The sequence below is a fragment of the Vidua chalybeata genome, chromosome 3 (assembly GCF_026979565.1).
Source record: "Vidua chalybeata isolate OUT-0048 chromosome 3, bVidCha1 merged haplotype, whole genome shotgun sequence".
NCBI lineage: Eukaryota > Metazoa > Chordata > Aves > Passeriformes > Viduidae > Vidua > Vidua chalybeata.
The window spans coordinates 84,449,645-84,463,120 of NC_071532.1; the positions used below are offsets into that span (position 1 = coordinate 84,449,645).

Sequence of the window (13,476 nt, forward strand, 5' to 3'; positions counted from 1 at the left end):
TTACATTACTGAGTAATCATAAGATTTATTAAATTTCATACTCTGATTCAGTGTCATTTTCTTTTAAGCTACATTACACAACCACATGCATGGAAGCATAAAATGTCAGTGCTGCTCAGACACATCAGTGAGTATCTACACATGGAAAAGCATAGATCTCTGGAACAGAAGAATATCATAAGGCTAAATTTTCAGTAGTCTCTGAAGCTTAAATTCCTTTGACTTTTAATAGGATTTAGGTTCACAATCAACTTATGCTGCAATCTTACCAATAACCTTTCAGATATGATACATCTCCAAAAAATACCTTTTAGTTTGGAACCTGCCAAAGTCTCTCCTGTAGAATTTAGTATTATTATTCCATCTGTAACCCAACCTTAAAAGCAAAAAGACTTTAAAGAAGTGTGGTAGACTTATACTACTAATGTAAGTTCTTCATGTGGTTTTATAAGAATCTTTTAACCCAAAACAAAGTCAAATAAAAGAAAACTAAGACACACTGAGCAGTAAATATGCAATAAAGAGCTACTGTTACTACTTTATTTACTTGCTCTCCTCATAGTTTATGTAACAACAAATTTACACTGCCAAAAAAACCATTAGGAAATTCTTTTTCTGAAATCCACAATGACACTGCAGGTGTCATTTTAGTGAGAAAGTAAGAACACACTGAGATTATAAAAATGCACAGATATGGGGAAAATGTAGAAGATGTTTTCAAAGCAGATCTTGCAGCAATGTGCGCACTACACTAAACTACAAACTACAAGCTAAGTCTCTTTAGCTCATTAGATTTGCCATTTACAGGTAAAAAAGCAATACAGAGCTCCAGGAAAATGAGAACCTCATCTTCTTAAGTGAGGGTTATCAGGAAACTCTTCTCACCCACAGAAAAGGTGTAACTGTCCCAGGTTAGACATCAGGACATCATCCCATGGTGGAACATGGGAACTTCACCTGAGCACTACAAAGTACCTAGGCACTTTGAGTTGTTTGGAATCAGACATTCTGAACACATTTACATCTCAGTTCAGGATATATCTGTATGGTGACACATACAAAACATATGTAAATGAGGGGGTACTGTTCTTACAGCAAAGGCTTTGAAATTGAACAGCTTTAAGCAGAAGGAGGGTAGGGTTAGATGAGATATTAGAGAGAAATTCTTTTAGTCAGAGGGTGGTGAGGCACTGCAACAGGCTGCCCAGAGAAGCTGTGATCACCCCATCCCTGGAAGTGTTCAAGGCCAGGCTGGATGGGGCTCTAACCTGTTCTAATGGAAGGTGCCTCCCCCATGGCAGGAGAGTTGTTACTGGATGATCTTTAATGCCCCTTCCAACCCAAATCATTCTATGATTCTATGCAAAGATTGCTGAGATTACTGACCCAGTATGAGGCCACAGGAGGTGCCACTGTTCACCAGCTTTAAGTTGGACTTAGCACCACTGACCACAACTGTTTGAGCCAAATCATCCAACCAATTTTCCATTCAACTCATTCTCCACTTCTGTAATCAAGCTATGTTACGTTTCCTTTGTCTTTAAAGAAGATCAGTACTGTAGACCTTACTGGAACTTTCACGAACTAAGATGACAAAACAGCCTGAAACTTCACTGTGTCAGACTATCATTCTCACAGGTCCCAAACAAATACATTTCTTTAATTCATTTTGTCACATAATACTCACATATCAATCACTGCTTGGGGAAAAATTCCTATCATCACATCTCACTAGCTCAAAACAAAAATTGTGTCAAGCCTTATTTGAATGTAATAACAGATAAAAATAAACCAATGGAGCCATCTGTAACAAGCTGAATTTAAAGCAAATGGCACAGTTATAAGAAAACATAACAAAATAGCTGTATTGGATACATAAGACAAATATTTTATTACAATGCACTACCTGTTACCCCTTCTTGGAATAATAAGTTATCCTAAAGTAAAGAAAATAGTCTGCTTTAGAGGGTCACTTAGAAGGATATTATAGTTATAACCCTTCATATAAATATGATCTTGAGTAAAATACTATATGACATTTTGGCTCAGTCTGCACTATTTAGACCAGTTTAGATCAAAAGAGTGGTTTTGAGGCACTTTCCCCAATGACCCCAGTTTGTTGCATGCTGCTTCAGTTCACTGAGAGCTTTCTAGTCATAGAACCTGGATGTCTCCTAAGGAAGCTGAACTACTCTGACCTACCTGTCACAATACGCACTTCAACCCCGACGTGCACCAAACAGTCTGAAACAACTACTGATACAAACAACTTCAAATTACACTCATGATACAAAATATCTGCTCCAGAAGATGAGTTTAAAGCCTAGTCTGAAGTTACTCTGGAACCACACAGATGTATGGACATCAACACTGCTTTTAGTAATTCATTCCTTAAATACCAAATTTAATCGTTAGCACAAACACAGTCATAAGTGCTTCTGGCAACTGTAGTGCCACTACAGATACAAATCCAAGAAAATATGATATAGTTTGGATGCAAGAGTTGGCAGATTTCTTCAAATAGTTATAAAAGCAGGAAGAAAGTAAAATGGGTTTGACTGGATATTTTCTACAGAAAAGGAAGGGAGAGTGGGATATGTGCCACAAATTCCAATGACCAAACTCATATTTAATAAAAGGGACAAAAGACATAAAATACATAAGGGTAAACTTTCAGACTGATAAAGTGATTCATAAGACAAAGCTGTAAAGAAAAACAACTAAAACTGTTCAGAAGGAAATTTAGGCTGGGAATGATGACATCTCCAGTTATCAAGTGAGCGAGAATCTGGACTCACTCTGCAAACAAATACTTTGGAATAAAATCTACTAATAAGGGACTTGATGTGATTACTTGCAATAGCTGACATTTTATTCTATACAGTTCAGAAGGTCATGATGTTTCTAACTCCATGAGACAAGCATGCCATGCTGGGAAGGCTTGAATGCACACAATACAATCAATTCTGTACTTGATTTTGGTGAGACAAATCATACTAAACAGAGTGGTAGCTAAAAAATAGGAGGCTAACAATGCAACTAAAGGTTTCCTTGTCTGCTCATTCAATCCATTATCCAACAGCTCCTCCAGCAACAGAAGTATTACATATGGTGTCAAATAAACACAAAGACAGTTTCCTAGAAAAATACTGGAGCCTAACCAGATTGAATTAATTGCAACAGTCACATTTCTTGGTCTGTCAAATTATTCTGAAAGTTCTCTCTTCTACCTGACAGTAATTTCAACAGGAATGTGCCCAGAGTTTAAGGTTCAGGTTGAAACCAGAGAAGTCGTTATCTCCTCGCGTCACTTTTCTCATTATGTCAGCATTCCACCTCTCTGAACTTGCCCTGTGAATTTACTACTTTTTAGTTTACTGCAAGAGTAAGCTAAAAAGAAATACTCCAGGTAAAGCACAAGGTAATTATATTGCTGTCCTTTGCTTCTCAACTACCTTTCTGAGGAACCATTTGAATTGTAAGGTTAAGACAACCAAAACACTTCTCTTCAGGTTCTCCATTAGAGTAAATGTGCTGCCATGTTCTACCCTCTCCTTTCCCACTGATTTCAAAGATTAAAAAAGGCTACAGTTCAAAAGACTGTGCTTTTTTGTTGAAGTAATTAGAATATTCTCAGTGTTTTCATAGACCTCTTAAGCCTTCCTTAATCCTTCTCTTCCAATGAAGACTGAAATTACAATTTCCCTAAAAAGGGGTCAGTTCATTGTATATACTTCGACTGCATATAGTAGCAAACGTAATGAGTCATCACTTCTGTAAAAAAATTCCCCTAACTGTACTGAAAACAATACTCAAACACACACATACACACTTGTCTTGAACTAAGACAAAGCTAAAAACACGAATGCATTTTCTTATCACTAAAATGTTTCTGTGGAAAGTTACTCTACAATGTTTTGGAAAAAGCAGCTATCATAAATCACACTGATACAGCTCGTTCCATCTCTGCAAACACTAACGAAGCCTAAACTCTAACATGCATTTTTACTGTAATCTACTTGAGGATTGACAGAAGGCTAATATACCACAATACTAAAGGACCAATAATCTTTCATAGCTCCAAAATAAGCTGCAAAGGATTATTTCCTGCATAGCCATGGGAAACAAGGACCTTAGAAAGTAATCTAGGACAGTCATGTAATATCAAATGAAAGGAATGTGGAAAAGACTTCTACAGAGGTAAGGTGAATTAAGAGGAGGTCAGGAGAGTCTAAAGAGGCAGCATGGAGTCCTGTGTAACTGGAGGTACAGCACAGCAAGAGGAGAGAGGTTGGTGAAATTCTTCACTGCTAAACTGATAAACAAGCAGGTTAATTGGGACAAGACCATTTTTAAAATATTGAAGAGAAACATCTATCGTATTTCAAACAAAAGGGATTACAGAAATTAAGACATGCAAGGCCTGGGTAAGAATATAATGTACTCTCCATATCTACAGATTTTCCCTCACCTCCAATTAGACAAAAATATTGTATTGCAACTTAGGTTTTAAGAAAAATTATTTTAATATTTAATTTTAAATCCTAGAAAGAATATGACTTTCCAATACAGAATAAAAAAATTCAGCCCCCCCCCCCCCATAAAAATAGTCAGTACCACATGAAGAAACACTGTATGACAGAGTACCCATTAAGGTCTTTCCAACAATAGCCATCCAACAGAGTAAAGTTTGAAAGAACATGCTACCTACCCTCTTTGAAACAAATCCACATTGAAGAATTTGTGGAGCTCCACGGAGAATTCTACCATAGCCTGAACTTCACTCATGTTTATGAGGATGAAGAAGTCAAAACTTGTCAGCACCTTAGTTACTGAAAACAAAGTGAAAACAAACTATTTAGAATACAAGCTGGGGATAATGCATATCTGGTCCTAAAAAGGACAATGCTTACACACAGTTTTGCACAGCTTCCTTAAATATGCAGGCCCTGAGGTAAACAAGAATATAGGATGGACCAAATCCAGCTCACAGTAACTTCTACCTTTCTTGTGAAGGAATCAAGTGTTACCAGAGAAGCATCACAACACATCGTCAGCATAATACAATCCTGGCACTTACTGGTACTTACATACTGCAGCTCTGCTCGGGTTCTTGGCTGGAGAAGGAAAAATACTCTCTGACAAGGAGAAAAAGAGCATGGGCTGCTTCCAGCCCTTGTTGGTGCAGAATGTCCATGAAGGCAGCAGAGCCTCAACTCTGGCAGGAAGAAGACAGTAACAGCTGAATTACAATGTAGCCAAACAGTAAAGAGAAAATGTCTGACCAGGTCATGTAAGGCTTCAGACTCAGAGATTCCCGGGGAAGGCAGGAGTTACAGAAGGCAAGGCAACATGCCTATTTTTAGTCTTTTTTTTTTTTTTTTTTTTTTTTTTTTTTTAGTAAAGTGATAATTTTCACTGTCATCTTCACAGCCACAGACTAGCAAGTTCCTGCTACCTTACAACTGCCTGCTGATACCTACATTAAAATCCTACAGATTTTACTAAGTTCTGCAGGATTTCCTTCAACACTAGATTAATGAAACATACTACACCTTCTAAAAACACTTGTCTTCAAACTTCCCAGTTTCTGCAAGCACTGTCTGGTTTGAGGACTAAGCAAACAAAAAAAACTTGAGCAGGCTGTACTTCATGAACATTAGTCAATTTTTCTGGCTCTAATGTAGAAGCAGTAGACACTGTCTGGTGCTTGAATGGATTATGGGTTTTTTTGTTTCTAAAATTTTGAACATGCATTTGGGTGTTTGTGAAGTAGCAGGCAGTACTGAGATTGAAACAGAGTAGGTGGCAAAAAATGTCATGGCTGTAGCAGGTATTAGTCAGCTGAAAGCAAAGTTACCTTTAGGGGCACAACCTCTAGCCTACAAAAAAAATTGTCTTAGAATATGACTCAAGATAAAATTCCCCTTCTGTACTCACTCTAGAGGAGCTGAAAGACTTCAAGCACTGTAACACAGGTGTAAATTTTATACTCTAAACAAGACATTAATTCTGACCTTGGTTTAACAGCCAATACAGGGACTCTGAATGCACTTTACAAAAACACGGGAACAGTACATTATTGATGTAACAGGGGATAGAGGAAGAGGAATTTTGCTGCACTGGGACAACCTGAAGAACTTGGATCAAGAGCCCTTACCACAAGATCAAAATTACAGCATCTAGATGATGCTATTAACCCAGCTTGTCTAAAAAATCTTGTCATCATTTGAATTTCAATCAAAGGACTTCAAGAGACTAATTGAATGATGCCATAAGTTTTGCTACAGTTTTGTAGTGTTAGAACTGGCAGTGACAGCCTACAGGGCTTTGCAGCAATTCCCTCTTCCACTGCTTTGTCTATAGTACTGCACAGGGATGTCCTCTTTAAAACTAGATACAAAATGTCCTGCACTGTAATTCTCTGGGGCTGTAATACTGCATTATCACATGGGCATCACCTACCAAAATGCAAATGTATATTCTGCAAATGAAACCTGACTTGCCACAGAGCAGAGATCCAGAGATCCTAGACCCACTGTGACCCTTGGCTGCTGGGCAACAAACTCTGTGCACTATGGATGAAACTGTCCAGTACCTCAGAAGGAAGCCAATTTAAAGCACTCAAGGAAAAGCAAAAGGATCTTTATCTTTTTAAGGATGCCATGGGGCAGTCCCACCCAACTTGCGTTTTGGTGAAACTACATTCTCAAGAGAGGAAGACATGACAAGGCTCAGATGTCCTGGCACAATGAGTGGTGCTAACTCCCTGAACAGTTTGCCTCCATTAAGTGAAGTGAAGACTGTTCCTGTGGTTGCTGTTGGGCCATGATCAGGGTCCCTCAAGTCCCTAGCAGGAAAATTCAGAACAACCCAGAACCAGTCCAATTAGGTAATCTCAAAGGTCCATTTTATGAATGAGTTAATTCAACAACAACAACAACAACAACAACAACAAAAAACCAACAAAAAAAAAAACTTAAGAAAGCCACATCTTGCATGACTGCCAAAAGGGCTGTCCAGTGAACTTGTGGTATTCCTACTGTGTATGATATGGCTCTAGCTGGGGTACTCCCTCCCTTCTTTCTCTATTGAGCTTACTTAGCACTCTCAGCCACTTCACTAAGAATTGCCTGGCAGGCAATTTTTCCCTGCAGACTAAGCACAGGGTCCAGCAACCACAGGCCTGCATGACACAAGACCACGCATTTTAATCTAGTAACACAGTAACACAGCTCTTGCTCAACTACAAACAGCATTTGGAGAAACCAGTGTGTCTACACCTTGCTCCAGCACCAACTGCAAAACCAGCATGAAATACTGTGGCACAGTTCACAGAACAGCACACCCAGCTAAGCAGTGCTGCATACTGCAGGTACCCAGCTGACCACTGAGAATAGCTTTTGCTTTGTTGAGCATCAGCTCGTTCCACGTGCATCTTAAACTGGAAAAAGGGGAACATTCACTGCTCTGGGGTGACATAAACCACATCACTACTTTTCTGCCAAAGTCTTTCATACCAGTGCAAAGGAAAACAGTACAGAACAGTTATAGTTCTGTGAACTATGTAACAGAAAGTGTTATGCAGTGAATAAATATTTTAAAGGAGAAACTCAACTTGGACAATGTCATAAGCTTGTAGACTAATCATACAAAAGCCGACAAAAAAACCTGAACTTATGTAGAGGTATTTGTTGTATATATTCCTGTCAAATTTACAGCTGAACTCCACAAATTTCATCTACAACAAAAGTTCACAACTCAATTTAATATTTAATGAGTTTACTGTTGTATTTTAAAGCACATCATTAGCATTTGGAAACCAAACTGCATTAAGAAACAAAAGAATCCTTCAGTAGAAGCTCTCTACATGAGAAATGGAGTTTAATGCAGCATATAAACCCATACCAGAAGGTCTGATAATAAATGACAATATCTTAATACACAAATTAGAACAGGTGGGTTCTAAACTTTTGGTAGCTACTTAACTTTTAGAATCAAAACAGCATTTCTATATTCAAATGTATTCAGAGCACTGAGACTTAACATTTCCAATAGTTAAAATATCAGTTAAAGCCTCTTGATCCTACACTGAGGGCCAAACCTTTCCTTTTCTTCATACTTCTGAAAGTTTACTTATTTCCCTAAGTTGGAAAATCTCCTATATATCCTGGCTGGTCCATGCTGTCCCCACATCACCTCACCACTTTCTTTAGTTATCCAAACTAATTTTTCCTGAGGCCACAATAAAAAGTGGACCACAGGATAACATATTTTTAATACTTGACTGAAGGGAAAAAAGCTGTTTCTTCTGTTTCTTGATTCTGTTTTTTTTTTTTTCTAAATCGATCATTTTAGTGCTACTTTACAGCAGCTGCATCAGAGCACCTAAGAGTGAACTGAAAATACCTCTTAAATGAGCTTTGTTTTCAGAAAAATGATAGTGTAACACTGCCATTAATCTAGCTATTTGCACTGGGAACTGCAAAACAACACTTTTGCAAATGAAAAACTGAGAAATGAAACTGCAAAAAGACGTTCAAAGAATGTCTTACCTGCACTGATAAATACTCCATTTTAGTACGTCAATCAACCAGTCTTCCAGTTCTCTGCTGTCAAAAACATACTGATCAAACTAAAAAACAAACAAACAAACAAATGTTTTACTAAGAGCAACATTTCTAGAATGTTTCAGTACTTATGTACTTCGTTCTCTTTTCCTGCATTCTAATAACAACCTTTATCATGACCTCTCCAGCAATCACACAAGAACTGCCTACCAGCATTCTCCAATCTGACCTTGGGTCCTGCACTGCAGTTTTCAGCTCTCCTGAAGTGTAGTAGTCTGATATGTATTTTTACAAAGTAAGTAAAAAATACAACTTCTCATGAAGCCAATACTCTGGCAAAGCTGACATTGCTACATCCAGCCAAACTATCCCTGTCCTCACCAAGGAATTCTAAGCTCCCAGAGGACTCTGGTACACCCCCAGCCACCCCACAGCCTCCTCAATCTTCAGAGAGACTCTCAGCTCTCCAGGAGCAACACAGCCCCAGAGAGGTAGGAGGATATTCTGGCCTGAGTCATCAAATACAGCTCAAGCCCCCACACAGCCTTACATAGCTACCAGGGAGGAGACAACTTATAAGAACAGGTCTGATGAGATTCTCCTGGTAAATCTTATGTCCCTTCTCCACAGAAGCCAAAATTCAGGGGACAAGGAGAAGACCAGGAACCCACTTTCTTAGAGCAAACATTGCAGGTAGGTCAACACCACCTAATATTCTGAAACTCTCCCTGGAGCTCCTGATAAACTACTACCTTAAAACTGTTTATTAAGAAGCAGTTAATCCCTCCTGTACTCTGAAACCATTAGGGCACTTAAAAAATACAATTAAAAAATGCAAAATCTCTTTTTTATCTGATGACCTTTAGATTTCAAAGACACAGAAAAGAGAACACTTAGTTCTAACCTCTTAAAGGAACTTTGCATCTATCTGTATATGTATGTCAGAGAAATACAAAGACAAAATATATCACAGATTGTGCAGGCAAGCTGTGAAACTAAACTGGTCTTGCATTAACTTCAGATAAAAGAAAACAGAAAAAGTACAATATTAAAAAAAATTATCTGGATTTTTTAAAACAGGTTTCACTTGTGCATGTCATGTCATGGTATTACATCTTTGATACCACAAACTCAGTAAAATCCTGAAGCCATAATGCCACATAAATATGGCACCAACATTTATAACATTTGTTTAACAATGCATTACAACCTGTGTCATACCAATTCTCTTTTAAAGAGGACTGAGTTCTTTTTTTTTGAAAAAAAGAGAGAGAGAAATAAAATGCAAAATTCTGAGGAACTGAATTTTTTCTAGTCTTAGATTTAGTATTTTATATTCAGTGGAAATCAAAAGTAAAACTAAGGAACCTACAAATGAAAATAAAACAAAGCATTCATTTTGCTCCAGTCTGTTTCTAGCTGTTCATTTAACATTCAAGTAGTATTTTTCTTCAAAGTTGCTGTGGGAGCCTTATACACCTCCATCCCTGAGCTTTTTGACCAGTCCTCTTCTCCTATATGCTCAGAGATCCAGCACCTGCCAACACAAACTCAGCCATCATCTATCTCTGTGCTGATGACTCACAGGTTTGTCCCCTCCACCTGAGAACTGCCTTCAATTCCAATTTTAGCTATTTCTTAGACACTGCTTTCAGCTGAAACTTAATGTGGTGAAAACAAAGTTCTTGACCTGACCAACAAGGCTATTCCCAATGCCTACTTTCTGAGTGTGCATACTAGCACAATCTGACTGGAAACCTAGACACTGTTTTTCATTTCATTTTCTCTGGGTTCTCATAGACTTTGGCAAGACTATACAGAAGATGTGCCAAATTTTTCTGCATGCGATTAGAAATATGTCCCATCTAGCCATACAGCTAAAACTCTTCCAAGCTAATATCCTTTTATTTTAATTACTGTGAGGCTGAAAAAGCATAATTCACTGCATGTATTAGTTCAGCATGGTGCTGCAAAGAACCAGTCTGTTATTTTGATCATTTCACCTTTCTCTCTGCATTCCCTGCAGAGAGTGCCTGGACTACTGCAAGCATAACTCCCCTGTCCTTTGAAATCCTTTTAGAGCTGTGCAGCACTCAATATCACAGTGCTCCGGTTGAGACTAGAGCTTCCCAGCACTAGAAATAAACCCTGCTTCTCCATAATTAAAACGGTGAGAGTATAGAAAAGAAATGGTAGTTGAATTTTGGATTGCATAATCATCATGTCGTAAAACAAGCAAACAAACAAAACCCTTATGCAGAAATATCTAGAATACCTTATTCAATTCATTATCCCAATTTTAAAAAGACATCACCATCAACTAGAAAAATACCTCAGAACAGACTGCTTTACATCAGGATTTCCTAATTAATTTTTTTTAAAGCTTCACAGCTATAATAAACGTGTGAAGTAAATAACTACACATACAGTTAAACAACAACTTAATCTTCATGGGCTCAGGGCAAAACTCAACTATTACAATTTTCCTCATGCCTGGCTCTCTAAGTCTAGACTACTTCCCAGCCAACCATAAGGTTTGATTCTAACAAAGCTAATGCAAGATACCTATAACATTTTAATGGGCTAGATAAACAACCAACTTAATCAGGCATTAAAATTCAAGTTTTCATACTTTTTGCTTTAAATTTAGCACCAATATCTCATCCCTTATGCAGCACACTGATAAAAACAACATACTCACTACTTTGAGCTGACAACTTGATTATTCCCACTGAGCACAGAAGTCATTAAGATGTTGCATTTATTTCTTTTCTTCTCCCCTATTAATAGATCATACATGTGATACAATAATTCATCTTGAACACTTATTAGGCTTATTCCCTTCTATCCTAGCATTGCTCTTTGTCTGTTTGACAAATGACATGTTATTTCTAAGCTTCCTCATTAAAAACTTTAACAGGAAAAGTTCTGAGAGCACAGTTAAAAGCTCTCTTTCTTATTGATGTGTTCTTCTCCCTTCACCACAAAAACCCCTGCTGCAAAACAGACCCCATGCTTACAGATTTCTGTATTTTTCCTCCCAGTATGGACACTAACTTCTTCTCTCTTCAGCCAACAATTTATGCTAAACAAAAACTGCATCATCTCTGAGATCCCTTCTCCTCTTTCTCATTAAAATGAATTGAACAATGCTTGCAACAGTAGTTTGCACAGAAAAATGGAAACAGAACATGAACAAACCAAAATGAATTATTTATTTACCTTTTACAAAGACCTCCCATAAAAATAAAACCCACATTTTAAAAATTATTAGAGGGCTATGAAATAACTGGCACAAATGTGATTGCTTTTGAGTCAGAAACAACTAAAATGGAGTGTTTTGATGATAACCAGTAGCAGTTCAGGATATGTGCTACTACATTATGCCAGCCACCTTGTCCTACTTTGATCCCACACACTGGCTGAGTGAGAAAAATGAACTTCCACACACTCATGCCAAGAACTATGGAGAGTGGACCATGAAAATCAGCAGTAAAGCTGAGCTACCTCAACAACAATGATGAAAATAAATACCTCTAACTACAGCAGCAGTAATGTATCTGGAAATACATCTGCAAATGTAGAAATAAGTCTGTAAATTAATTGCTTGTATTGCTTATCACTTTCCATTAATGAACTCACAATCTATCTTTTCCTAACCTATTCAGAAGAGCATTATGGGGGGAAAAACCAAAATGAAGTGCTTCTACTTAACAATCAAAGTTTTTGGAACTGTACATGAAAAGCATATAAGGATCTTACAGTAAATGGAAAAAAATCCAATAAATTGCAGGCTATAAATTTTGGATTAAAAAAACCCCAAATTGCATAGCTTAATATATTCACCTTCTTATAAACTACTGAATTTATGAAGGATGTATCGGATAAGAATTAATAAAGTAGGAGAGGGAAGCTTACTAAAATAATTTGATTCCGTCAATTGGAATAGTTTTTTCATAAAACACTAAGGGTCTATCTAAGTGTTCTTAAAACATACTTCATTTTCCTACTTACACAAAGGAAGAAAGCTCTCTCTTTGAATTCCATGTCCCAACAATGTCATTAAATGAAAAATAACTTTCATATGGATGGATGAATTTGACATTAAAATGTCTGCAATGATTGTTAATGTCATTACTCTGTCACATTTTATGAATCAAAAATCTCCAAAAGAAAGCTGCAACCTCTCTCCCACCACAAGCAAATTTGTTTTCAAAAAAATAAACCTTTGGTTTCAAGAGAAATGAAAAATAAATCTAACAATATATGATCAGTAAATTATTTTTAATAGGTAATAATTCTGTATTATTGTCCTCTGTAAATAAAACAGCAAAATTTACAGAGTTGAGTCATTGTTCCAATACCTGCTCTGAGGTCATTCTTTGACAAGACAGTAAATATAGTTTAGATTTGACAGGTTAATTTTGTATTGGAAGGCATTATGCCAAATCGCTACTGTATTTCCTCCCTGTATTTTACAGTAGGCATTAAGTTAGCACAAATGATATATTGCATACTCTTATTAACTTAAGGAATGTGAAACTTGGCTGCCTGATCGAAGCTACATTAGGGGATAATCTGATAGTAAATCTGATCCAGGATCAGTGGTCACAAAACCACTTCCTTGGTAGCTCCTACAGTAATAGCATTGGTGGTGATAGGCTGGATCAGCCAACAAAGAAAACCAGTGACTCCAACAGGACATTTTTACAAATATAATTTCTTTCAGAAATACACAGGAGCACTGTATCAAAAACTATTTTATTTTTCAACAGCTAATGTTAATAACCCAATATAAAGGCAGCTGATTTGGGGATGGCTACTACATCTTTAAAAACATAATCCTTGACTTCACTTTTTTCACAGAATCACAGAATCATTAACGTTGGAGAAGACCTCTAAAATC

General features: G+C 37.2%; 1 protein-coding gene across 2 annotated transcripts in view; it reads right to left on the reverse strand.

The window, feature by feature from the left end:
• FAM135A (family with sequence similarity 135 member A) overlaps positions 1–13,476 on the reverse strand; it is a 79,744-nt gene that overhangs the window by 56,287 nt on the left and 9,981 nt on the right. For both annotated transcript variants that reach the window (XM_053938414.1, XM_053938415.1), the window contains exons 2-3: positions 8,556–8,635; positions 4,712–4,832 (exon numbers count right to left, since the gene is read on the reverse strand). In XM_053938414.1, the coding sequence (XP_053794389.1) occupies positions 4,712–4,788 (77 nt within the window). In that variant the 5' untranslated portion in view covers positions 4,789–4,832; positions 8,556–8,635. The remainder of the gene's footprint in view (positions 1–4,711; positions 4,833–8,555; positions 8,636–13,476) is intronic.